Source organism: Perissodus microlepis, chromosome 9, assembly GCF_051167445.1.
Source record: "Perissodus microlepis isolate ML-2025 ecotype Zambia chromosome 9, ASM5116744v1, whole genome shotgun sequence".
Lineage (NCBI taxonomy): Eukaryota > Metazoa > Chordata > Actinopteri > Cichliformes > Cichlidae > Perissodus > Perissodus microlepis.
Window position 1 is genome coordinate 24,364,678 of NC_140469.1, and position 17,594 is coordinate 24,382,271.

The window sequence follows — 17,594 nt, forward strand, 5'->3', positions numbered from 1 at the left end:
CTTTTCCAGACAAAATAATATTGTCTTGAATTGGATGCTGTACTTTGCCTTTTGCTTAATAATAAAGACATGCTGCCTAAAAAGATACAGACATGGAATCTCACACACCAAAAGTGCCATTAGCCTAGTTTAGCCACCAGCCATGTTGTTATTAGCCAATCCTTTTTTCTCACATTTTGTAACAGTCAGCATCTCCTGGATAGGACCATTGGTGCCAGCAGTGGTTAATGTAATGGATAGTTTGTCCTGGAAGGCTTTTATTTGCTGACTCTCATTTTGTTTTTCATGGATGCCCTCTGTTGCATCACTGAGAGTGACGGGCGGTAAGTAGACAGATTTAGGTTGTCTTGCTGTTTCCACCACTTACCGTTAGCAGATTTTAACTAAATAAATTTCAAACTTTAAATCAGAGGCCATGCTATACATAGTTGGAAGTACAAATATGTTTTTTAATATATACTGTTCTACTAATATGCTATATACTATACTATACATGCTATATACTAATGTATACTTTCCTAAAGTAGTAATAATGTGATACTTGAAAACTGCTGTTCACACCCAAGTTATTGAATGCTGAATAACAGAAAATTAATAAAACATTATAAGAAGATGTCATATAGTAGGTGTGTTGATGATGAACAAGACAGAATGCTGAAAAATTTACTTTAATTGGAGTGTCCATGGGGTTTGTCCATAAACAGTTGGTGTAGTGGTCCTAATAATCGGAACTTTTTTTGGTCAAAAGAAGCATATTTACTTATATATGGAAGTTACTTACATATTTGCATTTTAGTTTAGTTCCTCACTCTGCTTACACAAGATGTATGAGCTACATAGCAACTATTTCACACATCGGATAATTCTGTGCTTTAGTTGAACGCGTAATAAGACTATTAACTTAATTGTAAAACCCCCATTCTGAATATCATGTGATACCTTAGTAGCACACACACCACCTGTATTCTGTTTACCGTTTATGACAAAATTGTAACTAAATTGAAAACTACAACAGGCATTTTCTGAGAACAGCTGATATTGGCTGTGGATTATTGATGTATCTGACTAGAGTGCAACTGTGGATCATCAGACAAGTTAAAAATGTTTAAAATACACATTTGTTTATATTTGACTCCACTCTGCCTGTTAGACATTTATGCAAATTAGTGCATATTTAGTCACCTCTTTTGCATATCTAGAAATTTCAGGACACTTCATCTTCTTAATGTATTAATGGAAAAGTGTTTTTGTGAAGCCTTTTTTCAAATAATGTGTTTTCCCTGTCAGACAGATATCCTCACGTCAGTATCAATTATGTACACCAGAATTTCCTTTTTACTCCTTTCCATATTCTAAAGGTTTTTGCAGAGGTGTTGTTTGTATTATTCAAAGTCTGATTTATGCAACATTTAGTCCTTCCAAAACAAAACATGGAAAACATATTTTTTGATTGTTGGCAGTAATTCCTGATTAAGTTAATGATAAAAATCCCTGCTGTCAAAACCTATGACTCAAGTGTGCCAACAATATTAAACAAGATGTTTAAGCCTTACAGTTCATTGCACTTGTAGCATAGACATGCTCCATTGAATTGAATAAGGACTTATGTAATATTCAGCTATATGATGAATGTTGAGAGCACATACACTGACCAGTAATTATGAAACAAATGGTCTCACAACCCTGTTAAATCATTCAGTGGCCACTCTTACATGCAAAGCATGCTCTTCCATTCTCAGCTGAATAGCATGAACAACTGGGTTGTGGTAATAACAACAGGTGGCCAGATGGAGGGTAAGCAATGAATTATTTTTAAACTTTGACAGAGTCACCACAGTAACACAACACAAAGGAATGCAAACAAACTAGACAGATTCAAATGAACTATGCAGTTATGTGGGATTCATCACAGCCTCACAACCCTGTTAAAATATATTATTTTTAATGAGATTTACTTATTATTTGCTGTTTTATTGAGGCTGATATGTAGAACTCACTGTATGCACTTGAACTTCCACTGTGCAGTCAGCATTGCTGGTACATGATCATACCCATCATTGTCACCCTCTCTCACCCAGAGAAACACTGTCTGTATTTGCAAGCATAGAAGCTCTCCCAATCAGATTTTTTTTAAATTTCAGCAAGAAGAGAGGTGAATGCAGGTTATTTTATTTTTTCTTCCAAAAAAGAAGGCCGCACTTGAGCATGAGACATTTTTCATCATGAGAACACTTCAGCCAAACATTATGCCAATAAAAGGGGAAGGAAGTCTATTCTTTCTACACGAATGTTCATATTTTACTTTGCAAACTGATAAAAAAAAAAACAGCAGGCCAGAATACATTAGCCTGGGTAAACATCAACAAAGCAGCAGCCTCTTTTTATTAGACCCCTACGCCTGGAAGCAGTGGGTTGAGGGGCATTTCATTTCGAGGAAGCGAGCGCATCTGTCGGTGCATATTGTTTCCATGATGGCAATTTATTTTGCCAGAGTAGCAGGACAAGTGTGCATTATAGAATGAAGGCTGATAGATAAGAACAATAGAAAAGATACTTTTCAATTCTTAATGTTGTTGAGAGATGCACTGGCTGTGCTGCCTGGTTGCACTGAATACTAATCTTTCTGGGTGTGGGCTGAGGGGACATGCAGTGTTCTGCAGTGAAACCTTCCCATCCAGCTTTCTTTTTTCTTCCCTTCCTCTGTTTTTTTGTATTCTCCACTAACCTCCTTCCACACAGCAGCTCAGATGATTTTGTTGTTACTTTGCAGCTGGGAGCATTCCATGCAAAACACTTAAGCGAGCCTGAGCAACAGAACTGCATCTCATAAAACTCGAGTTGCTGGTGAACAGGCACAGAGTGTTAAGTGACCAGATATTTTCAGTGGCAGACCTCTGTATGGAGTTGCTTGTTTTCCTGTAGGATAGCATGTTATTGATGGAAAGAAAAATATAGTATAACATTAGAAAGCTTGTACTGTCACTGGTTCCTTTGAAATATAGTCCTTTCTCTGTAGACTGACAAAAACCCACCTCTTGTGGACTGCAGGCCTTGAAAGTCGTCGGCAGGAACACAACAACCAAAAGTCATGGGAAACCAATGTTATTTACCAACTTCGAGAGACAAAGGAATGAAGTTTCAGGTATTGGGTCAAACTTTGGAGCAAGTGATTGAGGTGACTACCAATGAAAGTGAAGGACACTGCTGATTGACATGTGGTAAGGTGGTAAATGTTACAAAGACAACAAGACTCTAGACTGTTTTCTGTCAACTGACAACCAGTTACCAAGCAAAGGGCAAGAAGTGACCTTCTTTGTGCACAGATCTTGACCTTAACCAAGTAGTTGTAGCTGCCAAAAATCTTATCAAATCTTGAAATGTAAGGTATTCACTACTTGAATACTCTTCAAAGACCATCCTCACACAGTCCATCTGGGCAGTGCCAAGTGGACAGTCAGTGTTGAGTCCAGTGAGGTCTAACAAGAGACATCATTTAAAACCTACAAAGGTTAATCACAGATATAATTTTGTCACAAAGAAAGAAAGATTGTTTCACTTGCACCCATTGTTTACATTTCCAACATCTTGTAGCCACAATTGGGTATTGTCTCTGGAAGCAGGTTTAACTCTGCATGACTAGAAGTCATTGGGATTTCAAAGCATTCTGTCAATTTTCATAAACCTGTCCTTAGACAGTTAAAGCACGGAGGTTGGAAAGTTGTGAGGCTAGCAATTTTTTTTCTTTCTTTTTTTTAATGGGGGGGGGGCGGTTAAAGTTCTGGTCTTTGACAGAAGACTGATGGGAGTCTAGTGCACTAGACTAGCTAATGGGTCTTCACCCAAATTTTACTTAAGATCAGTGTCACTTTGTTACTGTTATATGGACAGTAACCTGTGAATTATGATGAATTCTGAGCTGCATGAGTTACTGCATCATAGACTTTCTGGTTTGATATTTGCTGGTAATTTCTTTTTGCTTTTTTGCTTGTTTTGTTTTATTAGGCTTCTCCTCTGCTCAGCTTTGTTCTGTGTACCCCCAACCCCCACCCCCTTTCCATAAACACAGAGCTGAAGAAAGATGCATGGTGAAATCAAGAGGTGAATATAGAAACTAGTTCAACTCTAAATGGCAGGAAACATGCTGTAAATAGTGTATATAGTAGAAAAGGAGTTCTGCTCTGTGTCCTCAACCATTAGGACACATGCTTTCATTTAGACATTTATTTTATGTGCTGTAACCTTTTGAAGAATGTGTGTCTAGTCCCCACAGGATAACTAAAAAGACAAAGAACTAGTCTACCCAGTGTTTGTGTGTGTGTGTGTGTGTGTGTGTGGCATATATAGGCTTTTATCCGATCTGTGACACATGGGCCTTTTTATAAGTAATTTTTTTTTTTTCAGGAATTTAGTGGTGACAATATTTAGTTCATATTTAGTTTTGCCAATTAAGCACATAGATGGCTGGCAGTGACATGGTCACAGCAACTCTTTGTGCAACTGAACTAAATTTAGTAATTGCATACAATAGCAGAACTGCGTGTACATTCTGTGACAAGAATTAATCAATGATTTATAAAAAAATAAACTCTTTATAGCAGTAACATGTTCTAAATACACATTAACTGGGATTCGCTTTTATTTAACACATGAGGCTTGCTGTCTCAAATGTAGTGAGGCTAACAAAATACAGATAATGGAACAAATATCAGCTACACGCCTTATTTCGGAGTTTGTCACTCATAATCCATACAGATCCAATTTACCTCAGAAGGTTTGGAGTCAGCACATCACACATTTGCACGCGAGGGTACAGCTTCCTTCACATACTTAGCTAATGTTATGCTGGGCATCAGTCATTAAAGCAGTAGTAACAACGAATTTTGGAAGAATGACCACAATGCCCAATGTTCTACTATTAGAATAGTCAGGCCAGACTTTTTTTTTTTTTTTTTTTTTTTTTTCCTCCACTGAAATTCATTTATCTTTAACATGTACTTGTGGCACTGCTGAAGTTAAGAGATGAAGGTAAACCTTTTCATTCGGCAGGTACACTTTGCCTCCCCTGACAGATCTGTAGACACATGCTGCCACAGGAAAAAGTGATGAAATGAGGAGAAACTCCGCTTGTGTTCTTTGTTGTTCTTGTTTCCTAAAGAAGACGTGCGTTGAGACTGACAAATAGACTTTTGCCCTCATGCATTATATATGAGAGGCAAGCAAGAAGGGCTATTCCCTCATGTGTGTGCCTCATCACTTGTTTAGCCATGTCATGATGTGTGTATACTATGCAGAGGAGCTTTAGCTATAGGGATAATAACCTGATTCATTCGTACTCTGTTTCCATGGCGATGAGGAAAATATTACAGAATAGATGCGAGTAATTGCTTCTTCTTCAGAATGTGCGCTTGCATGTTAAAGGGACATTTTGTCTATGGCTGCAGCAGAAATCATATTTTAAAACACGTGTACGAGTTCCAGGGTATGGTTGGCGAACTAAATGAGATTTCAAATGAGGAGTGTTCAGGTTCCTTTTTAAATGAAGCCAATGTGTAGGTGCCCTTGGCCACTTCATAAACAAATCAATCATTGACATAACCAACTATACAGCAGAACAACATATTTACAGTTTGGTTCAGAAAAGGTTTTAGTCTATATGGCAAATTCCCTTTTCTTAACAGATATTAAGAGCGTATGTGGCAGGTATCCATGTTTTATTGAAATATCTGTGCATTAGCTGATAAATTAGCATTCTTAACCTCTTGTCTAAATATGGTCAGACCAAAATGCTAAAGTTGAAGCTTGAGAATATACCTTCACAAAACCACAGGTACCGTCATGGAGACTGAACCGATCTTATATATACATTCTATGTATTTTCACATTTTTATAGCAGCCCTATGCCATATACACTGACTCGTCCTGCGGCAGTGTGTTTATGTGTTATTCTACAGAGATGTGATTTAAAGCAAACTCTGCAGAGAGAGGTCAGCTGGCAGTGGCGCCCTCCCAGCATCTCTTTAATGGACTGGAAGAGATTCACTCGCAAATCAAACAAGCCAGGCGGAAGAAACTCAAGAAGAACATACACACACACACACACACACACATGCTAGACAGTTGAAAATTTGTTCTCCTGCCCTAAGTAACAAAAAAGACAGCTTGTTTATTTACAGCCGTATCGCTGCACCTCACTTTATGACAACAAGAAGATTGTCCAGATGTGTTTGGGTGCAGTTGCATGGGTGCTCTTTGACCTGTGAAGCACAGAGCTGGAAGATGCGCACCATTTGGAATCTTTTATTCAAAGATTAAATGTCTGATTGAAAAAGGCCTAAGAGAAAATCCATCTGTACTTAAAGCCACTTAAACAATGGAAGAGGATTTGAACTTGAGACTAATCTGCTCATATTTCTGCCAAAATGAAGTCCGCTTGAGGAAGATGAAAGGAGGAGAGATTCAAAATCCCTCTGTTTGAAGTTTAAATCATGCCTCTGCACTATGAAACCGGTCTGAAATGACACCTATTAGTCTTTGTTTGCATGAAAAAAATTAGGTTTGTAAAATAAATTGAAACAACTACCTGATAATCATAAAGCAGGTAAATATTACAAAATAATCTGCATTAATGTCCTTTACTTTGTGCTGCACTATGCGATTATATGGTTTTATTAGTGCATGTAATTATATGACCTAATCTAATCCATTTCTTTCTGTGCTTTCTGACCCTAATCTCCATCACTTGCAGTTAAAGCTGTGGCACATAACTTGTGCACAACCTGACTAACTTTACTATAGAAAGAATCATTTTATAAATGACTAGAAACTTTTTATTTTTGTTTATGTTTCGATCTTTTCAGCTAATTTCTCACCTTGTTCGCTGTGACAACTATATAGATGTGAATAGCTCACTTATTTATATTGTGTTAAGGCTCAATATTATGCATTCTTTGGACTGTATCTGATGTAAATGACAGATTGTTGGCATGCTATACATCCCCCCAGCTAATTTATGGTACCTTCTGACTGTGTTGTTTTATTTATTTTTTTAAAATGCATCAAAGCAAACTGGAACATTTAGCCAATTTTTTTTCTTTCATTTTTTTTGTTAAATCCTGGACAAGCCCCCAATGTTATGTTCCCCAAAGTGGACTAAGGGAACGCAAAAGAACTTAAAGAAGGCATTGCAGCATTTTCAGTCCAATTATCTGAGCAATGGTCTTGAGGTTAATTAGAGTGATAGTCTTTCCAGGAAGTCTGCACTTCTGTTTTAGTGAGTGAAATTCTCAAATTTCATGTGAATTGCATTACGTGGATACAGACACCTGAATACAGTCTCCATATAAGCTAAGTGCTGACTGTCTCAATCCTGATTAACTCATGACAGCATCATCCTGTACTTTTAGGTTTTAGCCACAACCATCTCTAAGACTGTCTGTACAAGGGCTCAAAGGGACTCAAGAACTCCTTTTCCCATGGTGTTATAAGTGATCTAAGATCTATGCTGAAAGATGTGTGTTGCAATAAACATCTGAATTAAAATACAGAAACTGTGCATGCAGCAATAGCAGTACACAAGACTTTGGTTGACAGATACTCTCCTGCACATCACTGTGTTTGTTCAGAATCAGAATTAATTAACTGTACTGTCACTAATGCTGGAGGCATTATCATTTTGTCCTGAGGGAGAATACATGTAGCCATGCCCAATACAATATAGTTAGAGCTATTAAAGCAGCAAAAGGAGATGAGCCAAATCGTCTCGTCTGACATAGCATCAAATGAATTGAGCAATTTCTCATTATTTAGAACATTTTTAATGGTCTGTTCTTTCTTAGATTGCTGGTTTGGGCATTATGTCTGTTAATTTAGAAACACCGAAAGTGTTGACAAAAAGTCAATATGGAAAGTAACCTGAAAGGTCCTCTTAAAATAAGTCAGGTTTGTTGTAAAACTCAAATGAGCTCAACGGAAGTTGATGTCTTGTGACTAAAGAGTTCTTCATCCAAAGATAGCTGGAAATGAAAATAATGGCTCCTGAGTACATTTTTATTGTAGGAGCCACTAAATTAGCTTTGTGTGGTTCAAAGTTCATTCATGCAGTTAATTTTTTATAAAACAAGACTATTAAGGATACCCCCACTTGACAAGGTCACCGACAATACGCACGGTAGAAAAATATTCCCCTTGCACCATTACACCACCACCAGTCTTAACCACTGGTATAAAGCTGGTTGGAGTCAGGCTTTAATGTTGTTTACCATTCTGCAATTCAAATATTGCACATTAAATCAAGACTGATCAGGCCAGGCAACATTTTTCCAGTCTATTGTCAAATTGTGGTGAGTCCATGGAAATTGTAGCCCCCTTTCCTGTTTTTAGGATCGGTACACAGTGTTCTCTTCTGCTGCTGTAGCCCATCTTCTTCAAAATTTGAGACATTGTGCATTGAGAGAGAGTCTTCTGCATGTCTTGATTGTAATGAGTGGTTATTTGTGTTATTAGCTCAAAGCAATCTTGTCATTCTGTTTTGAGTTTGTCCATCAAAAAATCCCAGTAGCTCAGCAGTTTCTGAATTACTCGGACCAGCTGTATGACACCAAAATTCTTACAGATTCAAAGTCACTTAAATCACCTTTCTTCCTCATTCTGATGCTTAGTTTGAACATCAGGATGTTGTGTTGACCATGTCTACATGCTTAAATGCACTAAGTTGCTGCAATTTGGTTATTAGATATAAGGTGGAGGTATGCCTGACAAAGAGATATTTACCATGTTTGAGTGAAATGAATAAAGTTTTTACCCTAATTCAAACTGGGTAGGGTTTGAATTAGATACAAGCAATAAATCTATTTTAACCAGTGAAAATGAAATGCAGTTATACAGCCAGTTGGTACATCTGACTGAAATAGAAGGCATAGTTCCTTGGAGGCTTCTTTGGAGATTTATATCTGGATTTACATAAAGTTCAAAACTATCGGTAATACAGTAAATCTTAGCATCCTGCCTCGTCAGTGGTCCTGAAGGTTTAGGACTTCAAATTGCATGCCACTACTTTCAGTAGTGAGAAAACATTGAAGGAAAAGCAGCTAAATGTATCTTATTTTGCCTTTTCAAGCATACTTCAAATCAAATAGTCACCTGTTCATTTTGTGACTGCTCAAAAGCTATGTAGATTTTTCCGTTTGTTTACTTCAAGGAACACTGACATAGTGTTGTGTTATGCACTCTCGGGTTGACTCAAAACTCATAATGTCTGTGCATGCTCTGCCGATTCAAACATGACAGTTACAGAGGACTAGAACACATCAGGATTCTTTTTTTATTCGAGTCTGGACCTGGATCCATCCACAGCATCTCTCTGTCATGTTTTGGTCACGCTTCAAGCTTTCCTGTCAGTGAACTCTCTCCCGTACCTCCCAACATTTTATTTATTTACTTTTCCTGCAAGCTCTGATGTCTGTCTCCTAGCTGTGCATTTTATACCTCATCTCTCTCCCCCACTCTTCTCGCTATTACTTCAGCACATAAGGCCTAGGTAATTAGTCCTATCATTATGATAATTACAGATCACAGAGGCCTGATCGGGAAGGTTAGACAAGGTTTTGTCCTGTGTCTGCACCCTGAATAACCATTATTCCCTCTGAGCAAAAAAAAAATTTACACAAATTCCCAGTGAGGTTTCTGTCCTTGCTCTTTTTGGCTTAATCATGTGTTCTTTGATTATTACTCTGCTTCACCCCAAGCAAGTTTCAGTTCAGTACAAGAATACTGCATTCTCACAGTTAGCTTTGCTAGCAAGATTTTGCTCTCATTGATGCATAGTTTTCAATGTCATTCCCATAGGTATGTCGATCTATATGGAAATACTGGTTGAGTCATTAGTCATTGTAACAGTTATTTCGGCTGCTGCATGCTTCAAGATTCCTGCTTTGGCTCTTAGCCTCTGCTGTCGGACTAGTAGTGAACATTTGCTGTTACTGGACAGCTTGCTGAACTTGCTTAATCTTGACAGTGGTGAAGATACAAACACTGACTGTCAATCTTGGACTTGGACTAAAGTTGACATGGTGATAAAACTTGATAAAACTTTTCCTAACACCACACTTGGAAAGGTTGAGTGAGTTTGAATGTAAACTTTACACTTGAAAATGAGTTATTGGTTAAAGATACACTGTGACATTTGATGCTTCTCTGAGCAGCAGCTGTACTGATCCTTGTAGAAGAGATAACAGAACTGCATGGACATTTAGATGAGCCCTTTACCTTTTCCAAATCGCTTTGGCTACAGAGCTACAGAGAGTGAGTCATGCCGTAGCCCTTTCAGCAGAGCGATCCACTTCAGGTTAGGTTGCCCTCCAGGCTGGATTTCTGTAAATGCTTACAGTCACGCACATAGATAAAGCTGTTAATGCTGTTATGGAATCATCCCCAGCTTTAGATTGCTTTATCTACACTGCCGAACCATTTGCATATAACATATAATAAACAGTTATTGCTTAGCAATGCATGAGGATTTATTTTCCTTTAATGTGCATTACACAGATTGAGTGCTCTGCTGTGTTCGCTTTACATTCCATTATTGCATGTGAGTGGTTGCACTCTATAGAGCAATTTTCCTTCAATTTTGTCACCATATTGTAAATCGTACTCAGTCACATGCTGTATCGACCACAAAAATCAGCAGTGGGCTTTGTGCCACTCTTGTAAAATCTCCAATAGGATTTTCATTTCTGCTGAAAAAATAGATTGTTCCAGAGAGATGGCTCAGCGCTGAATTAGACAAAATAAATCACACTGTAGACTGTCAGTTCGCAGCCCACAGCATTATGCTCATCGCTGGATATCTGAAATAATCTCTCCACAACAAAACCAACTGAGCTCATGGCTGGGCATGTTTGTTGGTTCTGTTTGTTGAAAGAAAAAAAGCTTCCAGTCACCTTTGTCACACCACAGATTCACTGAAGTTGTGTCTACATTAGACGATCAGCTTTCATCTGTCACCCTACCGTTTCGCTGCTGCTTCTCTAATGCAGAAGCTCTGTTGCTGCTCAGATTCTATAAACACTCCAAATCTCAGCATTCATTTTATTGTCAATACAGACCTTTAAAGTATCTTAAACCACCTTTGTGGTAGTTCCTGCAGAGTAGGCAGATCCAGAACTTCCATTTACCATGATGATTGGTGATTGGTAGTCAATCCAGCAACCAAAAGTTAGTCATTTTCAATTTCTTAAATCTATATCCTCTATGTTTAATCTCACTAAATTAATACAAACTATAAGACCTGATAGACATAACATTAGCAGACCAATGTGTGGGAAGTTTAAAGCTTTAAGAACTTTTTTTACTTGAATCTGCTTGAGGTGTTCTTCCTTGTGGCCATCAATTGGCCATGCAGCTAACTAACTGGTTCCTTGTTTTAATGAATGTGGGTAATGGGAAGTGTGGTAAATAGCTCTGATTGCTCTTATCTGCAGGCTAATGATGTCTTGGGCTCTTTTCAATTAAGGTGGGAACGAGGTCACTAAAAGGTTTTTTTCATAGCTCAGCCATTCAGCTTCATTAAAGCCTTTCACATGTATTCATTAAGGCTGCAGCCACAGGTGCCCAAAGCACATGCTCTGCTTCCCTCTTTTATCCTCTATAATGTAATTAAGAACTTATTAATCCTCCATCAGTAGTTTTGGGCTTTGGACCCTTCCTGCAGAGTCCCTCTTGGCTGTGGTTTTGGCACTGGTCTATCTATGTGCTAGCCACACTATTCAGTGCTGATGTGTGAAAACTTGGGCTTAAAAGTCATTCACCCATATGTTTTTTTTTTTCTTTTCAGATGCTTTAATTTCTAAATTGCCTTCGTTTCTTTCTCCAACATGTATGAGTTCACACAAAATGTAACAGACAAAATGTGTCACACTTAAATAGTTCATATCATTAGAGATTTTTATACTAGGCAAAGATAACCCAAGGACATTTTTAAATTTACTTTTTTTAAATGATCATTTCATTTATTTCAAGTAAGGGAAAAAACATGATCAAAGCCTACCTGCTCCAGTGTGAAAAAATCTTGCCAAAACTTAGCAACTGGTTGTGCCAACCTTGGCAGCAAGAACTGCAATCTAGAATTAATGTTAACTGGCAATGAGTCTTTCACATTACTATGGAGCATTTTCTTTCCCCAAATCCTCCTTATAGAATTAATTTTTAATTTGACCAAACTGAATGATTTTTGAGCATAATTGGCCTGTTTAAGGCCATGTCGAACCATATAAATCAGAGTTAAGTACTTACTTTGACTAAGCCAATGAGCCACTCAGAGATGGACTTGCTGGTGTGTTTTGGGACATTGTCCTGCTGCATAACTTGAGCTTCAGGGCACGAGCTGATGGCTAGACATTCTTCTTCAGGATTTACTTGTGAGCAGAATTCATAGTTTGATCAGTTACCACGAGGTAACTGACGGGACTATAATCAGGTTGTGAGGCAGCTCAGCAGTCCATTTCACCATACCACTACCATGATTGACTGTTGATATGTTCATCACATAAAATGCTGTGTTAGCATTATGCCAGATGTAAACCTTCCAAAAATGTTTAACTCCTGTTTTGTCAGTCCACAGAATTTTTTTCTCAAAAGTCTTATTGGTTAGCAGTGGTTTTTATCTTTTTCATTGTTAAATCAGGAACACTCAGTTTAAATGAAGGAAATGAAGGCTTGCAGTTCTTTAGATGCTCCTCTAGATTCTTTTGTCACCTAGTGGATGGGTCAGTCAATCTTAGGAAGGATCATCACTGTTTAAAGTTTTCTCCATTTGTGGTTAATGTCTCTCACCATGGTTTGCAGTAGTCCAAAAGCCTTAGAAATCGGTTTGCAACCTCGTCAATGACTTTGTTTCTTTAGATTGTAGCATGAAGTGTTGCTTTTCAGATCCTTTAGCCTGATTCACTTTGCCAGACAGATTCAATTTATTCATTCTTTATTTTACAGGTCTGGCAGTTATCGGGCTCGGGAAACTGACCTCAGCTTTCTAAAAAATGTATATATATGTGTGTGTGTATATATATGTGTGTGTGTGTGTGTGTGTGTGTGTGTGTGTGTATATATGTGTATATATGTATATGTGTGTGTATATATGTGTGTGTGTGTGTGTGTGTATGTGTGTGTGTGTGTGTGTGTGTGTGTGTATATATGTGTGTGTGTGTGTGTGTGTGTGTGTATATATGTATGTATGTGTATATGTGTGTATATGTGTGTATATGTATGTATGTGTATATGTGTGTATATGTATGTATATATATGTGTGTATATGTATGTGTGTATATGTGTGTATACACACATATATACATATACACACATATGTGTGTATATATATTTTAATGGGGAAGGGGGAAAAATACAAAATTTAAAAAACAGGAGGTTGAGAGTATGTTATGCTAATTAGGCATGGATTTGTGTAGTTTATGCCATGTGGCACTTAATTCAAGGATGCTAGTCTGGGAAAAGCTGTACTGTTCAAAGATTGCTCTGGCAACGTATCAGAACAATGTAGTTTATTTTTAGTTGGTGATCCACTCATGATCTACTGATCATGCCGAGAACGTGCTTCCTGAAACACATTCCTGGATCCTGATTCCTGGAATGTGTATTGGTATTGGTGGTTAAAACGGTTGCATTTTCCCCACAGTGGGCTTTTATAGAGTAAGAATGAGTTTACAAAAAAAAAAGCACTGCACAAGAATATGTTAACCTCTTTATTAAAATTGAATAAATAAAGTTGAGCAGTATTCTCAGTCTCATTCTTTCTTTCTGTAGACACATGGGATGCAATCAAAGGTAGCAATACAAAGTGATAATTGCTATTTTTAACATGCCAGAAATAAATCCCTCTTTCACACAGCGTCATTCGGCCAGGCCTGCCAACTTCAATATTTAACAAGAAATAATCTCAAAATGCAACAGCACAATTTTCTGTCAGCCAACTAAATAAATAAATGAAATGTCAGATGCAGTATATTCCTACTGGTCAGTCCAAAAAAAGCAAACTGCTTTGATGACAGACTTCTGAGCTTCATTTTCTGCCTTTCTGTGGAGGGTTCATCTGCAGTCCACTGCCCCTCTTTTACCCACATCTCTGCAAATCTTCAGATGGGAAAAGAGGTGACCCTCGGTCCATTTATTGAGATGGACGGCAGACTCTTGGATTTGAGAGAAAAATGTGTGGAAAGAGTCAATAAATATCTGAAAATAACTCTGCTGTGTTTAACAGCATCACAGGTCGAACGTTCTACGTTCAGACAGCGAGTGATGGTCAGGCTAGGGTTGTTCTTTCTCACAGAGATGTGTGGCTGGTCCTCTTCTGTTTCTGTTATTTTTTTTTTTTTTTTTTTTTGCTGTATGTGGCTACCTGCTGCATATGACTGTGTCAAATGAATTTCACATTGTTTGCTCATTATTGCATCTGGGCAAGGACACAAAGCCTAGAGCAGCTTTGCCTGTGTTATTTCCTTTTTATATCCTGCAGTGATACTTTATATGGAGCCATAGTAATTCCTTAGAATTTGGCTTTCACTCAGTTCAGTAGCATTAAAAATATCTTTGTTTCTGGATTTGTAGGTCAAACAAAACAGAGAAGGTGAAAAAAGGGAAAAATTACCTCAAGGTTGCTCGTAACTCAGACTCCTTTTCCCAACCCCAAAGCTTCTCTCTGTGCTTTTGTCGAGCATGCAATTCACCAACGTGTCATGGGCTCCATTTTTATCTGTCACATTCGTTTGCGCGTGATGGCCGCTGATGCTCGGCTCATTAAGAATTCTCCCCCCCTCCTCTTCCTCCTGCTGCTGTTGCTGCTGCGGCTCTCCTTGAGATCCGAGAGGCTGCGACTCTGACTCACATTCGTCCTTGACTAACACCCCTATTCTTTATTTCCGCGAGTTTGCCTTTTATACTTCTCTGATTCCTTTCTTTCCTAGGTGCTTCTTATCTAGTGTTTCCTTCTTTCTCATACTGTTCTTTTTGATTTTTACTTTTGTTATGTTCCCAACCTGTGTTGATAAACTGTGCTCCGAATCCCTCCCAGAATAGTCTTTATCCTGACCATTTATTCTCTCTGTCTGTCTCTGTAGGAGCTGGTGGGCAGTAACCCTCCGCAGAGGAACTGGAAGGGAATAGCGATCGCCCTTCTTGTCATTCTGGTCATCTGTTCGCTGATCGTCACCTCCGTCATCCTGTTGACACCAGGTACACGGTGCAGGATGGAAGGGGGAGGGACACCATACACTACACATCCCTGTGTTTACAAGGCTATTATTATGCACCAACATGCTCATTAAGCTTTCACAATCAATCTCACCACGAACAATGCAAAGAATAAAGTGTGAGTGTCAGTATCTCAGTCCTTGTGTGCTCCAGGCTTTCATGCCGAGTTTGCAGTGTCACTCGCCCTTAGCATCCACATGGGCACTCTTGCTGTAAAGGCTACATTTAGTGAAGGTCAGGAAACCTAATTGAAGTCAGTTTACGCAACATTGCTTTCTTCCTAAACATAGTTGCCATATGTCTTTATAATGTTGCGCACACACACACACACACACACACACACACACACACACACACACACACTTTGAATGCCGTTTTTTCCCCCTTGGTTATTTTAAGGCAGTTTCAATTTCGGGATGACCTTCAGGATTTCTGTTTGGAAATTTTGATTAAAGTTAAATCAATAGACCATCTGTTTATGGTCAGGCTCATAAAGCTGCTTGACGTGCTTTTATGCACTGCCAGAGTCAAATCTGTCAATACAACTGGTAGTGTGTGTGAACTATAATTCAGCTCCAAAAACAGTAATCACTGTGCACTTGTTTGTGATTTTTCTGTCACAGGGAATTGTAGCTAATGTCCACAGCCCAGAGTGGGGTCAACCTTTATTAAAGATTCAGTGTTGTTTTTTTCTGTAGTGTTCTTAGAGATGTACACCGATGTAAGAGCAAAAATATCACCGGGGTAGACTGCGGCTCGACGGCAGGTGTCAAATCAGCATGACCTAAACCTCCTTGTCACCTCCTGGCTGCAGTCTCTTCCTGTCCTGGGGCATTTGTTGTGGATTTGGATTAAATTGAGCTGCTTTATGTGGCAGTACAAAACACGCCAGGCCAACAGGAGTCAGGCAGAAAGTGGACACCAGGCAGGTGGTGTCTCCAGCTTGTACTTTGTCCTAATCTGACCCTCCCTGTGTTGATTTTTGTGTGTTCAAGCACTACTACTCTGCCCCAAGGCTTGACACATGCAATCGTTTCTCCCTCATTTTGGTCTCAAACAGACATTAAACTACTTAGGTAAGCAGATTTTAGAAACCTTTGGATATTAAAATATGTTGTGACCTCATGAAATCCAATTCTGCAAGTTTGTGCGTTTTAATTGGATGTCATGAGCAACTGAGTTGAGCTTCAAAGACAGTCTGTTTTGCTCTTTGAGATACTAGTATTCACCATGCGCAATTAATTGAGTCGCTGGATTTTGCAAAGTCAAATATTTTATCTACTTGGAGAGTTAGAAAAAAGTTTGTAGATACTCTTTGAACTGGGATGTTTGTCAAAAAAACCCAGCAAATTCCCTGAAAAGATTTTTTTGTAAGGTTTGAGTGATTAGTCTTTCAAAGAGTAAGAACAGATGCAGCTAACCTAACTCTTGGTACTGTTTTAAGTTTGTGTTCGGTACCTTAGTTGTGTTAGATACTTTTGATACCATTTGTATGCCTGTAAATTCTGAAAAGCTTATGTGTGCTTAGTTTAAAGCCCAAAAGCTGAGTAAATGGCTAGACTGACTCAGAGTATAAGGACCTCTAAAGGTCTCTGTGAATTATGTTTACAAAATCAGAAATCTCAAAAGAGTAAGTTTTGCTTTTGGAAAAAGCCAGGCAGTCTGCCAAAGGACCTTTGGAGATTGTATTTAGCCAACAAATAGTCTGTAAAATTTTAACCTTGTACTGATGGTGTGTGTGTGTGTGTGTGTGTGTGTTCACTAGTTAGCATTCATTTCCAACTTCCACTCACCATCTTCATAACTCCATGTGCTCACCTGTTTCCCAGTATACACTGTCCTCTGGTGCTGTTTTGACCTAATTTGGGCAAAAGATCAATGACCTTGGTGTGGCATCCATTGCTGTCTCTCCACAATTCACAGGAATCAGTACAAACGTGCACACAATGATCCCCTAACGGTCTTCGTACAAAGACCGTTAGGGGGTCAATGTATAATTTGTCATTTTACAGGCACTTTTCCAGTTTTATAGGAACTGCCACCCGATTAGGGTAGCAGCCTTTACATTCTTGTTGTGCCGTGCAGCATCTCCACGAGGGCTGGGCGTTTAAAAGCAAAGATACTGTTTGGTAATCACTATTTTACTACTCTTTAGCAGTTATCGTCACACAGTGGTGCTTGTCACATGAATTCTAAATATTGTTTAATTCCAACCCAAGTTAAAGTAGTAAAGAAATCACTCTCCTTTCATGTCGAATGGCATTCTGTTATAAAGCTTCTCACTTTTTTGGTAGTTAATTAAAGGATACATGTAAACTGTGAATCTATTAATTTTATGGGTT

The 17,594-nt window shown here is 38.5% G+C and overlaps 1 protein-coding gene across 5 annotated transcripts in view; it reads left to right on the forward strand.

Annotated features, from left to right (window-relative positions):
* Nucleotides 1-17,594, forward strand: part of LOC146380578 (A-type potassium channel modulatory protein DPP6-like) — a 253,820-nt gene that overhangs the window by 166,118 nt on the left and 70,108 nt on the right. For all 5 annotated transcript variants that reach the window (XM_084939770.1, XM_084939771.1, XM_084939774.1 and 2 more), the window contains one exon: nucleotides 15,120-15,234. In XM_084939770.1, coding sequence (XP_084795896.1) covers nucleotides 15,120-15,234 — 115 coding nt within the window. The remainder of the gene's footprint in view (nucleotides 1-15,119; nucleotides 15,235-17,594) is intronic.